This window comes from Aricia agestis, chromosome Z (genome assembly GCF_905147365.1).
Source record: "Aricia agestis chromosome Z, ilAriAges1.1, whole genome shotgun sequence".
NCBI classification, from domain to species: Eukaryota; Metazoa; Arthropoda; class Insecta; order Lepidoptera; family Lycaenidae; genus Aricia; species Aricia agestis.
In genome coordinates, this window is record NC_056428.1 from 12,831,640 (window position 1) to 12,850,846 (window position 19,207).

The window sequence follows — 19,207 nt, forward strand, 5'->3', positions numbered from 1 at the left end:
TTTAAATTTAAATTATAAAAACACCACAATAAAATGGCACATTGTAAAATAAATTGTAAAAATTTGGCATCGTGATATGTGTAAATAATACTATATTGTACTTTAAATTATAGTATGTAAGATATCCCACATCATCCGTATTCTGACTGTACAGTTATTGAGAATTGACCTTTTGGGATGCTCGTGGAATGATACCATAGTCTCGTGTCCAGCAACACTGAAAAACAAAATACTTTATGAGTGAGCATTCTTTTGCAAGTCACAGTTTTCTTTTATTTGCTATTATATTTGTTTTTGGTTGTTACAATTACTATGCTCTAGCTATACACTAAGGGCCTTATCACACTGGCGATTAGCGAGCGATTTGAAAGCGACGCGACTGCGCGGCGTGCACGCAGCTTGCCTTCGGCGTTTCGGACACTCAGCAGCAAAATGGATTCTGACGTTACTCCCTACACGAGTCTACTATACAGGGTGTAATAAGACCACTTCCGATAACTTTGGGGTATGATTATACTACATTTTCTGATTACGAATATGTATTTTTTTTTAAATTTTTTTTTAATTTTTTTTAATTTTTTATTCTTTATTTTTTTATAATTAAAATCCTTTAAACATGATAATAAACCACATAGAAAAATATTTTAAAATATTTTTTTTAATTTTATTATTTTTACCCCAATAACCATTTGCAAGCGCGCGGTCAACGTTCTCGTGTTCCGAGTACAAACCCGAGAACGTTGACCGCGTTAATCAGCTGTTAGCTCCGCCCTACGCACGCTAAGTCGAAAGGTCGTATGCGACGAATGACGATACACTACGAGTTACGACTTACGACAGAACACACAGAAACCCTAATGTATGTCTTTTCAATTTCAAACCCATGAAGGTCACCATGACGTGGAACTTAGAACTCTGACCTCTGACCTCTCATCTAAGCTACTTGCAGTGTTAAGAGTTTAATGGTAGCTCATGTAGAAAACTGTAAGTAACTGTCTGTGCATGTGTAACAACTTACGACAGTATGGCTAAGTTCATCGTAAGTAACGAAACCTATGCGGATGAACTGTTTATCCGCAATCGTCACTTATCAATCGAAATAACAGATGATACATGAAAAAACCTCATACATAAAACTGGCAATTAACTTACGTGAAAAATGTTGAGTTCAAGTGTTCTTACTTCTTTATGCATTTTGAAAATAGTCCTTAACACCAAGCAATAAGACCAGTCACCACCAAGAACGTCAAAAACACTTCTCGTTAACGAAATGTATCACACCACAAAGTATTTTATTACAACTGAAATAATAATCAATTATTAACAATTTACACAATACTACCACGTTTTGATACTTGAAGTAATTGTTAAAAAATCAAACTTATCTCCTAACAACTCTAACAACCTATTACCTCAATGCTCAAATGGCTACTAAATTAAAAAATCTATTTTAATTTTTGAAATAATGTTCGTCGTGTATCGACTTTCGGAAGTAGTCAAAAGACACCGAACGGCGGCTTGCTTTGATCGCGGAGCCGACAAAGCGTGCCGCTCTGCAGGTGCACGACGCACGTGTCGCTAATCCATTTCAAGGACAATCTAAGTGTTGTACCCTATAAATTCAATACTATTTAGTCGATATTTAAATTACCATTAAATAATAAAAATTATAACTATTATTTAGAAGATCTCATCTCATTTTTTAAATTCGATACCTACATTACCGTGATAAAGTGATTGTTATACCGTGGTACTCGTTATGCGCGTCTACGTATGCGCGTATAAGCGTCTACGTACCAATGAAAATACTTTAATACCTAATTAATTAAATAACTTTTAATTATTGTCGCTTTTCTTAATATTGAGTAGGTATTTGTTTATTTTTAGTTTGACAGTAATCAATACGTACTCGTATGTAAAACAATTAATACGATTTATCGATAAAAAAATTATCGATTACTCAAAATATTCACATTGCACAGGGATACATCCCTATTATTTTACAAAGTTTTTTCTTCAATTTTGTTCAGTCGGCTGTCTAACACGCGCCGTGCTGGTGTAGGTACTGTGACGTTTTTGTTTAAGTTTTGTAATTTTACGTTTAGATGTTGTCATATTATTGCTTGTTTTGTGTATTGTTAACTATTTTTTATGTTTGTAATTATTAATAACAGGCCGTGACAAGATACGTCCGATGAATGTGCGATGCTTTAAGGAACAGGTGAACATCGTCGTCGATAGACGATAGTGCGGTTTAAACAGTGCAATAAAAAGTGTTTAAAGAATTGGAATGTCTCCTGTAATTACTTTTGTTAAGTGTTGAATAACTCTGCAATCTACATCGAGTTAGATGGATCATGGAGCACAGTTCGAACTGCATTTCATAAAAGCAGACAGCTGATCACAGGTCAGTGAACATGTTATCACGTATGTTTTCCATTGATAGGTATTGATAGGTGCAGTAGGTAACTGTGTATGTATTTTTACAGATGTGTGAATCGGATGATGATGAATTATGATTTCTTTTCCTTTTTGGCCGGAAGTAAAAACTGAGTATTTTTGAGTAAAAACCTGAGAAACGGTAATTAATAAATTGTAACATTTTGTTAAATCGTGAAAACTATTGTAATTTAATAATCATTACAATATTGGTGGTTTATTCACTACCTACGGGCTAGGGTATAGGGCACACCACGATCAGCTGTTTTGTATTAACTCATGACTAGCGCAAAGCCGCGCGCGCGGTATTCGGCGCGGGCGGCGCGGGGGGGCCGGCTCGGCCCGGGGTTTCATTCATCGGCGGCGGGCGATATTATCGCGCATTAACTGCACGCATTATACATTGCGTGTTGAAAATTTTGACTATTTTAAAAACTGGCGATTACATGAAAATTTCTTGCACCAATGGATATATCTCATGCCCTATAATAACCCCACGAAGTTATCGGAAGCGGTCTTTTGACACCCTGTATATAATAATAATCTGTGTAGATGAGTGTACAAAATGGCGTCCACGCGACGCTGCGCTGTCGCGACGTCCACGCCGCGCAATCGCGTCGCTTTCAAATCGCCAGTGTGATAAGGCACTAACAGTAGGGCATCGAGACCGGGTTTTCCCGATACCCGAAAACCCGGGAAAATCCGGGTTTTGGGGATCATGAAAAAACCCGGGTTTCAAAAATGGAACCCGGGTTTTTCGAGCTTTTCGGGTTTTTCGTTTCTTTGATAATTAATAAAGGCCAGACCTGATTTAAGGTATTTATAACAAACTAACATACAAATTATTTATTTTTATAACATATTGTATAGGTTTAATTATTTATATTTGTCATAAATCATAATTAAATAAAAATATAATATTTTAAAGTAAAAGTTTCGTTTAAGAGCATTAAAGACTAATTGTCATAAAAATATTTATTAATAAAATATTTTAAAAATCCTACCAAAACTATTCAATGTAAAAAAAAGCCAAGTTTCTTCAAACAATCTATCCTTCGTAAAAAGTTTTCAAATTTCATAGAAGCCAAGTCTTGTTAAACTTATTTTATAGTTTTCAATCAACATTCAGCGATTGACCACAGTTTTGTTTATTATGTGATCAAAGGCTTACAAAATAAAGTATGGACAGCTTCAAAGGGTTCTAACTTGTGGGCAAGTCAGCCACTAGTTAGTGACAAAACGTTGAAACTTGTATGGACCGTAATTGCTGATGAAATACACCCATCAACAAAGTCTTCGGAACATTTGTATTTTTGGAATATCTAAAAACCTGTCAGGAATTTTTGAAGACAGTGTATGGAATAATGATAGCTTATTTTTTGGTATTTAAAAAAACATATTATTAAAACACTTTTCCGAATTTTATCGTTTCTAAAGCAATCGCAGGTATCTACAGTCATAAAAATCAATGATAAGTCAACAAATCTTTATTTCGTTTTATAAACTGAATATTTTATTGCTGATTGCCAAATTAATAGTAATAATTTATACTGATCGATGTTTGGCATTGTTTTTACTAAAAATATTTTTTTGTGCTCTGCTGCGGTATGACGCCCAGTCTTCTTAGCAATTTAAAGTCATTATTTTCAGTCATCTAACTTACTAAAAACCCTTAAAGGTTTTTGTTTGTCGTTATGTTTTTGTCATTATTTGTTATATATAGGTATTCACAACATAACAAAAAGCGATAATAATAAGATCATGCAATCAGTAAAAATGTTCCAGGAAATCAACCAGCCCCTAGAAACTGACAAAACCATGCCGAGGAGTTTCCATCAAGTATAATCTGAATCCATATTTTTGTATTGCGGTCTGGCAAATACGACAAATTGCTTATCATTGCTTGAGAGACTGATGTTGGTAACACATAATAGGACGAATGGTGGCTTTCTTTAGCCGGCCGTGGATGTCATACTCACTGCGGAATTATTAAAACACGTGATTTTAGTGAATCGAGTATAACAAGCAGAGTTTTTACCAGCACCAGCGCCAGAGACAATTTCTTGTGTGTAACAGCATGGCAACCATCTTCCAAATTCATTAAAAGCAACCTTCCGCATTTGCCATAATATTATAGTCTGGTCTGATTAATTATATGGTAATCTGACATGAATTTTGTCTATTGTGACTAGAACTAATGACTCCAAAAAGCTTTGAGATGTAGTGTAATGTAAGATTCTTCAGTAATTTAAGATTTTCCACTAAGTTAGATGACAGAAAAGTTACCTTAAATTACAAAGAACATTCGGCTTCATACCGTAGCAAGGCAGACAAAAGGCAATTTCAAGTAAAAACTAGGCAATTTAATTACAGGTATAATGTATGACAATCAGCAATAAAAATGTAAAAGATTAATTAATAAAGATTTGTTGGCATACGTTTTATATTTAAGGTTATATTCTTCCATTTACTGTCTTCAAAAATTATTGATAGATTTTTATATATATCATAAAACACAAATACATTTCATAATATAATATGTAATTTGGAGGTGAAGCTTGTTGTAATACTTAATCTTGGCCCGAAAATATTAATCCCTAGCTTTGATAAGATCCAATATAATATAATAGGAGATGTAAATAGTCGCTTCTATAAAAGTATGGCCGTGCCGGTTCACTCGAGACTTGGTTGGGCACTGCCGTCACCGCACACTATGGTATTTAAATAGTATTTTACTGGAAAGGTGTTGGCAATCGCTGAAAATCATATTTAAAGTATTTTCGCATCGTTAATCTTTGAATTTTAAGAAAACCCGAAACACGGGTTTTGAAAATTGGGTCCGGGTTTCGATGCCCTAACTAACAGTGACTGTTGCTATGATATTTTAACAACAAAAAGATGTTGTCTAAGGTGAGAGATATTCTTATTAAGATTATGGCATTCATTATTAGGTTTGTTTCAGATACATAATTTTAATGATAATATTATGGTAAATGTATGTAAACATACCAACATCCCCTGGCTCCACATAGTACTCTATCCTCTGACACTCGTGTTCACATTCTGGGACAGGTGCAATGATCCAGTTCTTTCTACCCCTCACTTGACCTTGCCACATGAGCCTTGGGATGTAGTCCAACTAAAAGTTACAACTCATTATTCATAAAACATCATTTTGCGTTTTAACAATGTTGTAAAAATTTATAATCTGTTACTGAATTTTTAATCAGCAATAAAAAAATTATACTATTAGGATATATTCACGATCCACGATCAAAGGATTAACCCTTCGTGGAAAAACGAGACACAATAGAATTTCTATTGTGTCTCGGTCACCGGTGATTGTATGGGGCTTGATGAATTAATAACTCGGAGACTATGATGTTATATTATAAAAACATCATTGCTCAGAGATAGATGTTGCATACAACTTTGTTTGCAGAAACTATACATTTGTCAGATGTAAGAACTGTTATATTTTCTTAGATGGGATTTGAATATCTCATCCCAAATTTCATTTAGAAACAGAAGATGTAACAGAATTTTTTGCATTTGGTATGGATATTCCCAAAAAGAGTTGGTAAAATAATAATTACATGCATCACAGCTCCTATTTCATAACCAAAAAATATATTTTCTGTTGCTGGGTACTCAGCATCTTCCGGTAAAAAATCTGGTATGCTGTAGTATTTTCTGACTTTTTGTAGAATTTCTGAGTGACAATTACCCCTGGAAAAAAAAATTAAAACTACAATACAATAATAAAATGTTGATAAAAAAAATGTATAACTATGATGTCTGAAATCTGAAGAGTGATTTAACATGCATGGATTTTTCTAAGCTTTATTTATACAATTTTCCAATGATAATATTGAATTGAGACCACTGCCCAGCAGGGTAGGTTAAAAAATATATTTAACTTACCATCCAACATACCAGGGTTTCTCTCCTGGCTCATTTCTCACTCTGGCATTGCTCATACTAAACACTTCTTTTAGAGAGAAGAGGTCTGTTTTAAAGTTTAAAAACTGACAACCTTCTAAACTTTCATAGCTACCTGAAGTCGCCTCATAGAGTCTTTTAAACATATAGTAACTGAAGTATTTTATTGCACTCCAATGAGTGACAGAATTCTTAACTATGATAGGTTTTGATGAATACGCGTAGGGCTGAAATGCATAGAAATTTAGCTTAATAGAAGGAATGTTAAAACATTTTTAGCTACAGTGGCAAATTTTGTTAATAATACTCACTTTGAAACTGTGTCGTGTTACATTCCACAGGATAATAGGCTTCGTTACGTTCGCACAGTAACTACAATCAGCTAGAGGCCGAGCTACTTCCCACACCAAATAGTTCAAGGGTAATAAACATCTACAACTTAAAGCATACTGAATACCAAAACTTATTAATAACAGTAATATTATAGTGCCTCCTGTTATTATCAACGTCAAGTATAAGCTTTCCGATCGTTTATTCTCTACGAAACAAATATAATTAAATCTTTTGAGAACTCTAACTTGCAATCCCTTTTCAAGGGCCCTCTTTTGAATCTGCCTCAATCTAAACTGTAGAATCCGTTTCTCCTTAGAATTACTTTGCATTTTGTCATTATTTGTTCCTTAGATATAGGGGTTTCTTCCTAAATTTCACGTTTTTAACGTTTAAGTTATTTTATGAATACGATAAAATGTAATTTATAAAATTAAAACAATTCTTCTTCTTCTTCTTTTGGCGTAAGCCTCCCCATTTAGGAGTTGCCAGCGTCAGAGTTGAGGCGAAAAATGTGAACAGTTATAGAGTCTGGCTAGCAAAAGATGAGACTGGAAAAAGGCGGCAAATTAAAAAAATCGACGTTTAACAACCATGTCTATAGCCGGAAATATAGTTTTGTACTACGAATAATAAGGTTTCTTAGTTTTTATTATTCGTATTTCGTAGATTAAAACTATAATTCCGGCTTTAAACAGGGTTGTTATACGTCGATTTTTTTTAATTTGCCGCCTTTTTCCAGTCTCATCTTTCGCTAGCCCGACTCTAACTTCTTCTTCTTTTAAAAATGGCCGCCTCGGTGAGTTGCCAATGTCAGAGTGGCTTAAAGGACTATAACGAAAACTGATTGGCATGTAGTGGGCACGGGTGATGACTTCATGCGACCATGCAAATACAAGATATAATAATAATGAAACAGAAAAAACCAGAACAAGCAAATATGTACAGCAAATTATTGTTTCTTAGCCTTTAAAGATACACAGAGTACATAAACATAAATACAATATAAATATCAATACTTCTATAATTTGACCCTAAATGAAATATTTTAATTTGACCCGGGCGAAGTCACGGGCAACAGCTAGTTATAAATATAAGAAAATGAGTATAAAAAAACGACACATACGGCTATAATTTAATACGTTTTCATTTAACCACCAGTCATTCATTTTTCGAAAGCACACACAGACTACTAAGGGGATACTACGTACATATAGCACGTCTGTTCGCTTACAGAGTATCGACAAGAATGAACGAGCATAAACGTGTGGATGAGTGGCAAACGCTTGCGGCAAATTCCCTTTGAATTGTATCAAAAACCGACACTGGGTCGGATCGGCTACAACCAACAAGTCTTTGCAAACCTAAACAAACCAAGCCAAACACCCTATCCACACGTTTGTATTGTGACCATATTTTGTTGAGGTTTGGCAATCGTGTGGACGGGCCATAAAACACCTTCTCCTTTTCTAAGGAATTAAACATACGGTATTTTATTTTGCCAATCATTACATAGTTAAATTGGCAACACCGTAAGCTTGACCTGACGCTGTCATGTCAACGAACTACTGATCTTGGCGGTTTTGGTAATAACAATCTAAAACCGAAAATGCCTCCGAAAAAACGAGATAAAGACAATGAAACGGGTAAAAATTCTAAAATTGATCACTTGCAGGCCGACCATGAGCTATTTTTACAAGCTTTCGAAAGTAAGTACAGGCCTTGCACGCCTCCCAAGCCTTTGCTGTGAATTGTATTTTTACGCTTGTTCCTTTGTTTTACAGAGCCAACACAAATTTACAGGTTTCTACGGACCAGAAATATGCTATCGGTACGTACAGTGCTGCCCAAATGTGATTCATTTACTTTCCTTGCGTATTTAACTAACCTTATGATTTCAGCCAATATTTCTAAACAGAACCTTATCATACATGAAACGTAGGATGTCTCGGAGCAATAAAAGTCGTAACGGATTCAAGGTTGATTCATTATTAGAGAAAATCACCCTGAAGAAGAGTACTGAACTACAGTTGAACAGTCTAGGTGGATACATGACATTAACCTTTCTGGGATTCTACGATAAAAGCTTGGATGAACCTAGAGACTATCAAGTTAAAGTTGAGACTCTCCTGCTAAAGATCTGCCACAAAAAGAGGAAAGAAAGTTCATCTGCTATTGTGGAAGTTTCTGTAAGTTTAATTCAACAGTTTGATTGATTTTCCAATAAAGCAAAATGACAAGACACATTCATTTTCTTTAATGCTTATCTTGTGTGAACAGGGGCAGAAAAAGTGGTCGAAATTTACTAACCCTAGTTCCGATTTTACGTCATCTAGGAATACTTAACACTTGATGTTATCGCTCATCGAAGATTTAGTTTTATAAATATATATGATTTGCCTCAATTATATGAAAACTATGTATAAAATAATACGAAAGGCGCGCGGCGTCTTTTCGACGCCGGTACTATGACCAAAACAATTGAGCTCCACGTTGCTAAGGGGGTGCGGAAAGTTATAAGTGTAAGCTGTTTATTTGGTAGATAGATAAATTATGAGAAGCTACTGAGAGAACAATACGGATTCAATGAGAAATATCGATAATATCGGCGAAAATGTATTGAAGGGAGTCTATTCGACGTCGCGCGACCGCTTGAAGGTTAAATAAATAAGATTTTAATATAGCATGCTTGCATGACCACTGTAAAGGGGTTTCTTTGTAGATAAAAACACATTTAAACAGATAAAAATAGATAGGCTAAATAGGTCTGTCAGTTTGGTCCTAAAATATGTCAATGAATCAATTCTTTCACTTTTCCACAGTGGTTAGGCTTATACAATTTCATGAGTGGACTAATAGTAATATTTTCTTTTTGGTCCATATTTCAGGTGGGCAGTTGTTCTGTGCCACTCAATCCATCGTCATCTGAACCTCCAGCCATGGCATCTGCTGTGAGCATATCCAGTGACACTTTCAGCCCTTCACAAGGACCCAACGTAAAGTCGTACATGCTGATGCTCCGAGTTACAGTTACTAAAGCCTCGGCTAATGGAACCAGCTCTACAGAAATAACCAACGGTGAAATGGATGGTATGTTATCACTGTTTTGCTATAGTTAATTGGTTTACGTTATTTATTATTATTATTATTATTTTTAGAGACATTAGCATATAAATTAAATAAAGTCATTAATAATAATGAGCAAAAAGTAGTGACATTATTTCTGTAATAACTTACTACTAAACAAGGTTTGTAGGCATTTTTGGACACTAAATTGATGTGCTCCAAATAAATATGTAAATAGTCTATAAAGTTTTGTTGAATAAAATTAGCATTAATTTATTCAAAGTCATGTTACTAGTTTTTTTATTTCAAATTGTTTACTGCCAGTAAGGGTGGCAAATAATTGTATGGTTAGAAGGTGCTTTACAAGTAAAAGAGCAGCGGGGCTAAAATGGTCACATTTAAGCAATTCCTCTCAATCAATTCAGGAAATGAATTGTCAAAACTGTCAAACTGACAAAATATGTCAAATTAGTACAAATTATTAAACATGAATTGCAAGCAGACTTGCATTTTGCAATTTAAAAAAATGAATCGTAATATGATTCTCCAAAGCGACCATTTTATAAATGTGTTGTTATAGTATTTTAATATTTTTAAATTATGTTTTATAGATATACAAGGAAGAAGGGTATCAAACTATGAATAATAAAAACTAAGGAAACATAACTTCCATAGTATTACCTATTTAGACTGGGTGGGTGGGTGGACACACCAGAGGCGTGGGTAAAGTTAAAGTTATGGTTATAGTTAAGGTAAATTTAACTTTAACTTTACCCTTAGCTTTGCCCGGATAAATTGACAGATGACAGCTGATCCAACAAGGTTATATATGCGCGTGGGCGGGGGCGCTGCTGGCAGAGTAGACAGAATGATAGTGTATGCCGACTTAGAACTGATGTTGAAATTTTTAAATTTGACGTATTATGACGAAAATCGTCGCCAGGGTTGTTAAATTGTTACCTACGAATTTAAAACTATGACATATTCGCTGGACGTGTTCCGCTTTGGATGTATTGTTGTTTGTGTTTTGGCCCGGCGATTAAAATTGTCAGAATCCAATTTTGAAATCTTTATTCTAAATATTTAAAAATAAATTATATCAGCCAGCGCGAGGGACAATCCATTCATAATCCTAGTGAAACCCGACGAATTTGACAGATATTGAAACCTGTCCGTTTCTTTGCAGTCGAACTACTGGTATTGTGCTGCTGGTAAAGGAGAACTGTCAAAAATTGCGGCTTTCGTATGATGACAGCGTTAGTTCCTTTTTTCGCCACATGCATTTAAAACCTTGTCGAGCTCTATGGTTATAGTTAAATATGGCGTCTGGATGGCGTCCATTTTTAACTTTACCCAAAGATTTGACATTTTGCACTGTAGTCAAAGTTAAAGTTAAAGTTAGTTGGTGCAATCCAGTCTAAAATTTGGTTCCTTTTGAACTGTCATGTAACGTCAGCCTAACTGCTCAAGGCCACCTAAATGTATACCCAAGGTACACATTTTTGACAAGTATTGCAGAGCATGTTTTTTACAGAGTTACATTTCCTAAGTTCTATAGATCTAAGATCTAAGATCTATACTAGTCTATACTATCTATACTAATATTATAAAGAGGTAAACTTTGTTTGTTTGTTTAATTGTAATGAATAGGCTCAAAAACTACTGGACCGATTTTAAAAATTCTTTCACCACTCGAAAGCTACATTATTTACCTACGAGTAACATAGGCTACTTTTTATTTTTGAAAATATAGGGTTCCGTAAGATATTTCAGTTTTTCGGAAACAACCAGAAAATTTACTTATTTTGCGTACGCTCCCTAAACTATAAAAGATAGAACTATACAATGTTCTAAGTAAATGTAGATCTTATAAATATCTACAAAAATGTCCGCGACACACTACACCTATCTATGTCAAATGAGGCACAACAACCATTTTTTTATTTAAAAATCTTGACTACATTTAAACGGATTTATTTTACTCATCCTAATAATCCTTATCAAAATAAATTATTTCATCACTAAGTACAGTTTATGTAGAATATATTTGATCTTTGAATGATTAAAATTTGACGTTTGGTTTAGAAGTTATGGCGAAATTAAAACCCACTTCGAAACGGGCGTACATCGCAATGTACGCCCGTTTCGAAGTGGGCGCTTCCAATGCGGCGATGCGCTCGCGGAAAAGGTATCACTATGTACAATATAATACATCGCCCGCGTAATTTGGGAATGTCACGGAAACCGTACATTTTTCCGCAAAAAAGAACTTTCACGTGGTCTATTCTTCATGTAAAAAATGTACCAAATATTGTACACATTGAAAAGGTCTACAGAAAACTCCGTGATATACGTATAAGGATATCCCACAATAACATTTTTTGTCATTTACTTTTAACTTTAAATAATGTCTAATTTTCGAAGCCATTTTAACCAATACAGCAATAATCCTTATTCAATTAAATACTTTAAGAGGATACACCAAGGGCGAGAGAAATTGAAAATAGGTATTTGAAAATGTATTGCTGTCTCACCAATCTCAAGTCTCCCACCGCAGAGCGCGATAGAGACAACAAGACAAAAGTTCTAATAAAAGAACAGAAAATCTTCGATTCGTTGTCCGCTGATTCCTTCTCCAAAACCTAACTGATTTTAGTAATTTTTTCATCAAGAATTAAAGCAAGGCTTGAGCTGTGTTCCTATGTTTTTTTTTTGTATATCTTAGCCAGTTTTGTTTTCTGGGTGTTTGAACACAGAGGAAAATCTGGCCATTTTTTGGGTTTTTGGACGTTCTTATCTTTTTTAATAATACAATTATGAAAAAGAAAACATAGGACATGACATAGACATGTTAAGTTGATGTTAATAGTGGCCACAGATATTCAGGGAAAAAATCATAACTATACCGGCATTATCCAGGGAGGAAACAGGGGACAACGCTTCGATCACTAAGGACAACGTTTGTAAATTGTATGGAAAAACGGTGGTGTGGACTCCTCTTGAATACATTATTGATTATGGCCCTTTACAGCATTTTTTTATGAAATAAGGGGGCAAACGAGCAAACGGGTCAACTGATGGAAAGCAACTTCCGTCGCCCATGGACACTCGCAGCAACAGAAGAGCTGCAGGTGCGTTGCCGGCCTTTTAAGAGGGAATAGGGTAATAGTCAATAGGGGAGGGTAGGGGAGGGAAGGGAAGGGAATAGGGGAGGGTAGGGAAGGGAATAGGGTAGGGGATCGGGCCTCCGGTAAACTTACTCACTCGGCGCAAGCGCTGTTTCACGCCCGTTTTCTGTGAGAACGTGGTATTTCTCCGGTCGAGCCGGCCCATTCGTGCCGAAGTATGGCTCTCCCACGTATGAAAACGCATAAAGCATATTATGATTTAAATTTTAAATGAATATTTTCGAAGATATTACAGATTTAAAAATTGCAGGACGTAGCTTTTGCGGCAGTAGGTACCGACCAATGCGGGCCACGGGTAGTAATAAATTATTTATCAAAACTACTGAATCGATTTTAATCATTTTTTTGGTGACATAGGCTGTAATATATTTTATAGCCGTGCGAAGCCGGGGCGGGTCGCTAGTTACTTATATTAATAAGGGAGCCAAAAACTTTGTATCCCTTTTGACGAAAAATGGGGAAACGTAGGTGAATGAAATTTTGCTCAGTTATAGTTTATATGGTGAAGGAGTGCATCGAGCTAATATTATTTTGAAATTATGCTTTTGTCATACATTTTTTTAACAAATAAAACATTACACATACTTCAACACACACACTAGGAAAAATGACAGATTTTTGAGTGACAAACCTATACATACGAATTATACTCTTTTATTTATGGTTGAAGTCTGTTGACAATAAGTTGACAAATTGAAAATGTATTATAGTTTTTTGTATTGAATCTGAGATATTGACAGTGCTTGACACGGCCAGTCTGAGATCAGTTGAGTCCCAGAGACAAGAGTTGAAAAAAATATGATAAAGTCAATATTTTTTTTACAAAATATAGGTAGTAGACAGTAGTACTAATATCGTTGAAACTAAGGTCGAATTTCGACCATTAGGCGATCTCTAGTTACTTATTATTATTCGTAGGTATCAAATATGTATTATGAAAAGATTTTATAAAAACCGGGCAAGTGCGAGTTGGACTCGCCCATGAAGGGTTCCGCAGCAGCAATAAGGTTTATTTTTATGAAATTAAAAGGTTTTTGATTTATTTTTATATTTCAATTGATTTAATGAAAGTTAATTTAAGGTTTACCATTTATGACGTATAAAAAAAACACATTTTACCACTTTGGAAGAGTCTCTCTCGGAAACTATTCAGGTTAGAAAAAAATTATACTTGAAACCTCAATATGATTTTTTGACACCTATTCATAGATACCCCACACGCATAGGTTAGATGAAAAAATTTTTTTTTGTTTCAGTTGTACTGTACCTATGGGGACCCCTAAAATTTTTTATAATTTTTTCATGTTTATATCAAAATCTTAAGGCGGTTCACAGATTACATCTACTTACCAAGTTTCAAAAGTACTTATATCTCTTATAGTTTCGGAGAAAAGTGGCTGTGACATACGGACGGACAGACAGACAGACAGACAGACATGACGAATCTATAAGGGTTCCGTTTTTTGCCATTTGGCTACGGAACCCTAAAAATGTATATATGGTGCAAAATTGACCTTGATGTTGAAAACAACATAAAATAAATAAATAAAAAATTTGCTGTATTTAGGTGTGTATTGAACTTCCATAATACTTTTATTTCAGAACCACTCACAAAACGTCTCAAGCCATCAGCTGACTTAAACACAACTCCTACATCTCCTACAGATAATAATAAGTGGAGTAAACTTTACGGTAGTGAGTTAATAGTGTATGACAAGCATAATAGATGTCTGCTGACAAATGGAGAGTATGATTTGGTACTACACGACGCGACCCCAGGGGGCAGAAGTGCTACTATAGCGAGGTCCCCGCACAAAGCATTGATGGCACAGTGGGAGACTATACCAAATGTAAGTAGATTTTTTTATGATTTTATACAGTTTTATCTGTTGAGCAGTTTTGTGCATAGATGGGTAGGTAGTTGGTACTTTGAATTTAGCTAATCACAAAACTTGGGAATAGATAAACTCTTATCAGAAAACCTCAGACACCAGGCAATCATTTTAATTTTTTACAGCTCATAATCTTCGACTTATCTTACAAGTTTTTGTAATTCACGTTGTGCAAAATCAGCAGATATCAGTGCAAATTTTCGTTAAAATTAAATGCAGACATACTACATAGGCTTCCTTATTTCTAGATGTATAGTGTAACTTTGCTCGTGAACAAATTCGGTAACCGCGCGATTTATTAAGCTTAATATAATTTTTTTCAGGAGAATGATGTGCAGTCAGAAACCAATCCATTTGACATATTCAAAGTTAGACCATTATTGAAATTGAAACTCAGCTGGAGTCAGGAACCAACCAATGGACTGGTCAATAGGCCTAAACTTTACCAACAAACTGAAACCAACGGTATTAAGAAAGAAAATTCATCAAGCAAAGACAGACCACAAAAGAGCTCTACTAGTGAAAATAAGAATGGTATGTATACTAGTTACTGCCTATTAATCGTTAATTCCTCAGAATAGCTTGTTTTTTATTTTCGTAATAAAGAAAGTAATATAGCAATGTAGAAACAGTTGTTAAATACAGTGATTTTTTACATCATACACAGCAACTAGCAAGTAATGTATTGAGTTGACTAGCGACCCGCCCTGGCTTCGCACGGGTATTAAATGCCTATATAGCAGCTATGTCACTCATTGAAAAAATTATTAAAATATATTCAGTAGTTTTGATTTATATTCATTACTACCCGCATTGGTCGGTACCGCCGCAAAATCTACGTCCCGCAATTTTTTAATCATTTAAATCATTTGCTGTAGAGGGCCATATAGATCTATATTAAATCAATAATAATTTATTTCAAGTATTTAATTGAATAAAGATTAATGCTGTATTGCCTATATTAGTTAAAATCGCTTCGAAAATTAGCCATTATTTGTAGTTAAAAGTAAATGACAAAAATGTTACTGTGGGATATCAATAAGAGATAGACATATACCATCGCGAAGTTTTCTGTAGACCTTTTGATAGTGTACAATACTTACGGTCTGTTTCACCTGACTGATTCTCCATACTTGATCTGTCAAGTTAATTAGTGGATAGCCTTATCAGGAAGTGGTGAAACAGGCCCTTAGTACATTATTTTGATAAATCTCGTAGGGTTCAGCCTGCGTTTGTAATGTTACCGGAAAAAATGCAATTATTTACGACATCACATTAGAAACCCCAAAAATAACAGTATTTCTCCACTATTTAATGATTGTTATTATACTTAGCAATTAGCATATAGACCAGTAGAACTTATAACGTTTTTGGCATCTAGAATTGCCCAGTGGTAGGGGAAACAAATGACATCACTGTACTTCTAAACTATTGAATTCTCAAATTTACTAGAAAAAAACTAGATTTCTAGTTTCAACACTAACGCAAACTAGATTTTTTTTTACATAATATAAGATATAATATGGAAGGTATAATATACTTATATCTTCCAGGTGACAAACACAAAGACGACGGCCGGCAGCAGATCATCTACCAGTTTCTCTACAACAACAACTCGAGACAGCAGACGGAGGCATGTGACGACCTGCATTGCCCGTGGTGCTCGCTCGACTGCGCCGCGCTGTACTCGTTGCTCAAACACCTCAAGCTTTGCCACTCGCGATTCAACTTCACTTACTTTGTGAGTGTTTTCTGAATTCTGAAAGAACAGTTTATATTGCAATCTGATGAGGAATTGCTTTGCATTTTAAATTCAAAACTGAACTATTTTTACTTCACAAGACCGTCATACTCATACAAATTGTATTAACAAACATGACATCTGCGGTGTTGGAATGTCTATTCCAATTACGAATGGCCCTTTTAAAAAAGAATCTCAGCAGTTTGATATGGATTTCCAACTACATGTTTAACTAAGGAGTCATTTTCAATTTTACGATCATTATTTGTTTAGGCTTGGCTGGTATTTCATGTTACGAAAAATGAAAATTGCCATTTCATTGCTTTAGAAGGTATTCTTGATATGTTTTATGTGTAGTAATAATAATTACTTTCAGCCAATACCAGGTGGCGCGCGCATAGACGTTTCTATAAACGAGCTATATGACGGTTCTTATACGGGCTCGCCACACGACCTCATAGCTGCGCAGGGGCGCGGCGGGGCCCCCATCGGCGGCGGCGGGCCCACCACTACTGGAGCCGGGGGCCCTCGATCGGGGCCCACACGGAGGGCCTCACTCACGCATCTGCTCGTGTGGCGAGCGAGGCCCCGCCGTCGACCAGTGAGGCATAGCCTAGCGGAGTTCCTAGAGTTGGATGACGCGGATACCGGCGACGCCCAAAGGCCGTATCTCACTGGACATAACAGGTAAGGAATGGGCAAATAGCAAATTAAAGTAGCTCCTTTATCGTGCATGTACCAATACTTATAAACTTATAATTAAACTGTCTTATGTAAACTTTATAATCTCATTGAGATTTTAGGATTTAGTTAGTTAATTTTAATTTCAAATTTGACAAAGGACACAATATGACTCTGAACTTTACATAAACTTGTGTACTTGATGGTATTTACTATATTTATTTACTTGCAGGTTGTATCATCACACAATCACCTGCCTGCCAGTGTATCCAAATGAGCTCGACATTGATTCAGAAAGTGAGACTGATCCGTTATGGCTGCAGCAGAAGACGATGATGATGATAGATGAGTTTACGGACGTGAACGAAGGAGAGAAGGAATTGATGAAAATGTGGAACTTGCATGTGATGAAGTACAACTATGTAGGCGACTGTCAAATACCGTTGGCATGTCAGATGTTCCTGCAAATGAAAGGCAAGGAGTTACTTGAAAAGAACTTATACAGGAATTTCATTCTACACATGTGTTCCTTGCACGACTTTGGCCTGATAAGCCCGGTCGCTCTATACCAAACTATACAAATGCTCAACCAAATGCTAGCGGATAACGCTGAAGCCAAAGAAAAAATGCGCGAATCGCTCAAAGCGCAGCGCGAACATTGGAACGCGGTCGGAAAATATCAACCCGCCGTCATCATAGAACAGAAACCACCGACAACATCAGCTAAGCTAAACAACGTAGAAGCCTCTCCGTCCGTTAGAAGAAAAACGTCCAATCTTCAGAACGCTAATAGGATGGGGGGTAATAATTCCAACTTCAATAAGTCATCAAGCCCCGGACCGACTGACAACAAACGTAAGTTGTCATCAGGAAGTATACAGAGCCGGAAGAGATCTTCCATATCGGAACGGAAAAGCTCTGTATAGCGAATACTCAGCGGTGTAGAAAACCCACGTTGAGGCTGCCTGCCTGTTTCTGTTCTCCGATTCTGATATTTAATGTTATACAGCTTTGATACTAGATTTCGTCGTTTTTGCGATTTTGACCAATCAGAGCACATTGGACTTTAGTTTGTCATTTTATGAAAATACCATTTTGTATATCAATATTACGAGACTGTATAAAAACTGTATTTTTAGCGGAATCGACCTACTGATCCTAAAAGTTCCAGTCCCACCAAAATTGTAAGTTGAATTGTTTGTCTTAATATTTAGTTTACTCTTTCATTCATATTAAGAATAAGAGAGACTTGATATTCAGTAAACAACCAACTAAATTCGGGAGATTGGCACCAAACTTCACAATATGATTTAAAAAATTGAAGAGATAGATGTCAAGGATTTTAACAAAAAGCATAATATTATATTGTCATGGAGTATATTTTGAGCCAAACACATTTTAGGTTATTTGAGCCATATGTGTTTCATTGGATTTATACATAAGCCGAAATTAACAAAATAATAATGAAAAGGCTGTGACTAAAGCAATTTCAACTGATGCTACTGGAAACTATTTGATTTGGGTTTATATATTTTTACAACTGTATGATTGGATGTCATGTTTTCTTTTACATGAAACATCTTATTTTTATTCTGGATGTATTTTTATTTTCAATGATTTAAACTCTAGCATCATTTGAATTACGACTTTTATTGAGACTTATTTTGATTGGCGCCATATCGTTTTACTGCCCTTTTATTCTATCGTGTTTTAGGTTAATTTTTGTGGTGCAAGCTAACAATTTTTGTTTATAAAAATTGTTGATGAAGGCCGCGCACAACTGACAACCCTCGGTAAAACTAGGGGCACTGCCCGCCCCGCCAAAGAGACCTATAAATCAATCACTGCGCTTTCCTCTTTGCAATTTTACCAAACAATCTTAACCCATCAATCCCCTAGCGGCAGCCGGCTGCCGCATAACAATTGAA

The 19,207-nt window shown here is 35.5% G+C and overlaps 2 protein-coding genes across 2 annotated transcripts; one reads left to right on the forward strand and one right to left on the reverse strand.

Annotated features, from left to right (window-relative positions):
- Positions 1-95: 95 nt before the first annotated feature.
- On the reverse strand, positions 96-7,133 carry LOC121738661. Its single transcript, XM_042130868.1, has 5 exons — positions 6,693-7,133; positions 6,364-6,608; positions 6,036-6,168; positions 5,449-5,578; positions 96-217 (listed from the first exon to the last, which is right to left on the reverse strand). Exons 1-5 carry the CDS (start codon positions 7,041-7,043, stop codon positions 132-134), a joined length of 945 nt encoding a protein of 314 aa, XP_041986802.1. The 5' UTR covers positions 7,044-7,133; the 3' UTR covers positions 96-131.
- Positions 7,134-8,254: 1,121 nt separating this feature from the next.
- On the forward strand, positions 8,255-19,207 carry LOC121738660 (polycomb protein suz12-B). Its single transcript, XM_042130867.1, has 9 exons — positions 8,255-8,420; positions 8,496-8,542; positions 8,613-8,900; positions 9,600-9,801; positions 14,568-14,815; positions 15,181-15,391; positions 16,411-16,598; positions 16,975-17,285; positions 17,512-19,207. The coding sequence occupies exons 1-9, from the start codon at positions 8,321-8,323 to the stop codon at positions 18,203-18,205; spliced, it is 2,289 nt and encodes a 762-aa protein (XP_041986801.1). The 5' UTR covers positions 8,255-8,320; the 3' UTR covers positions 18,206-19,207.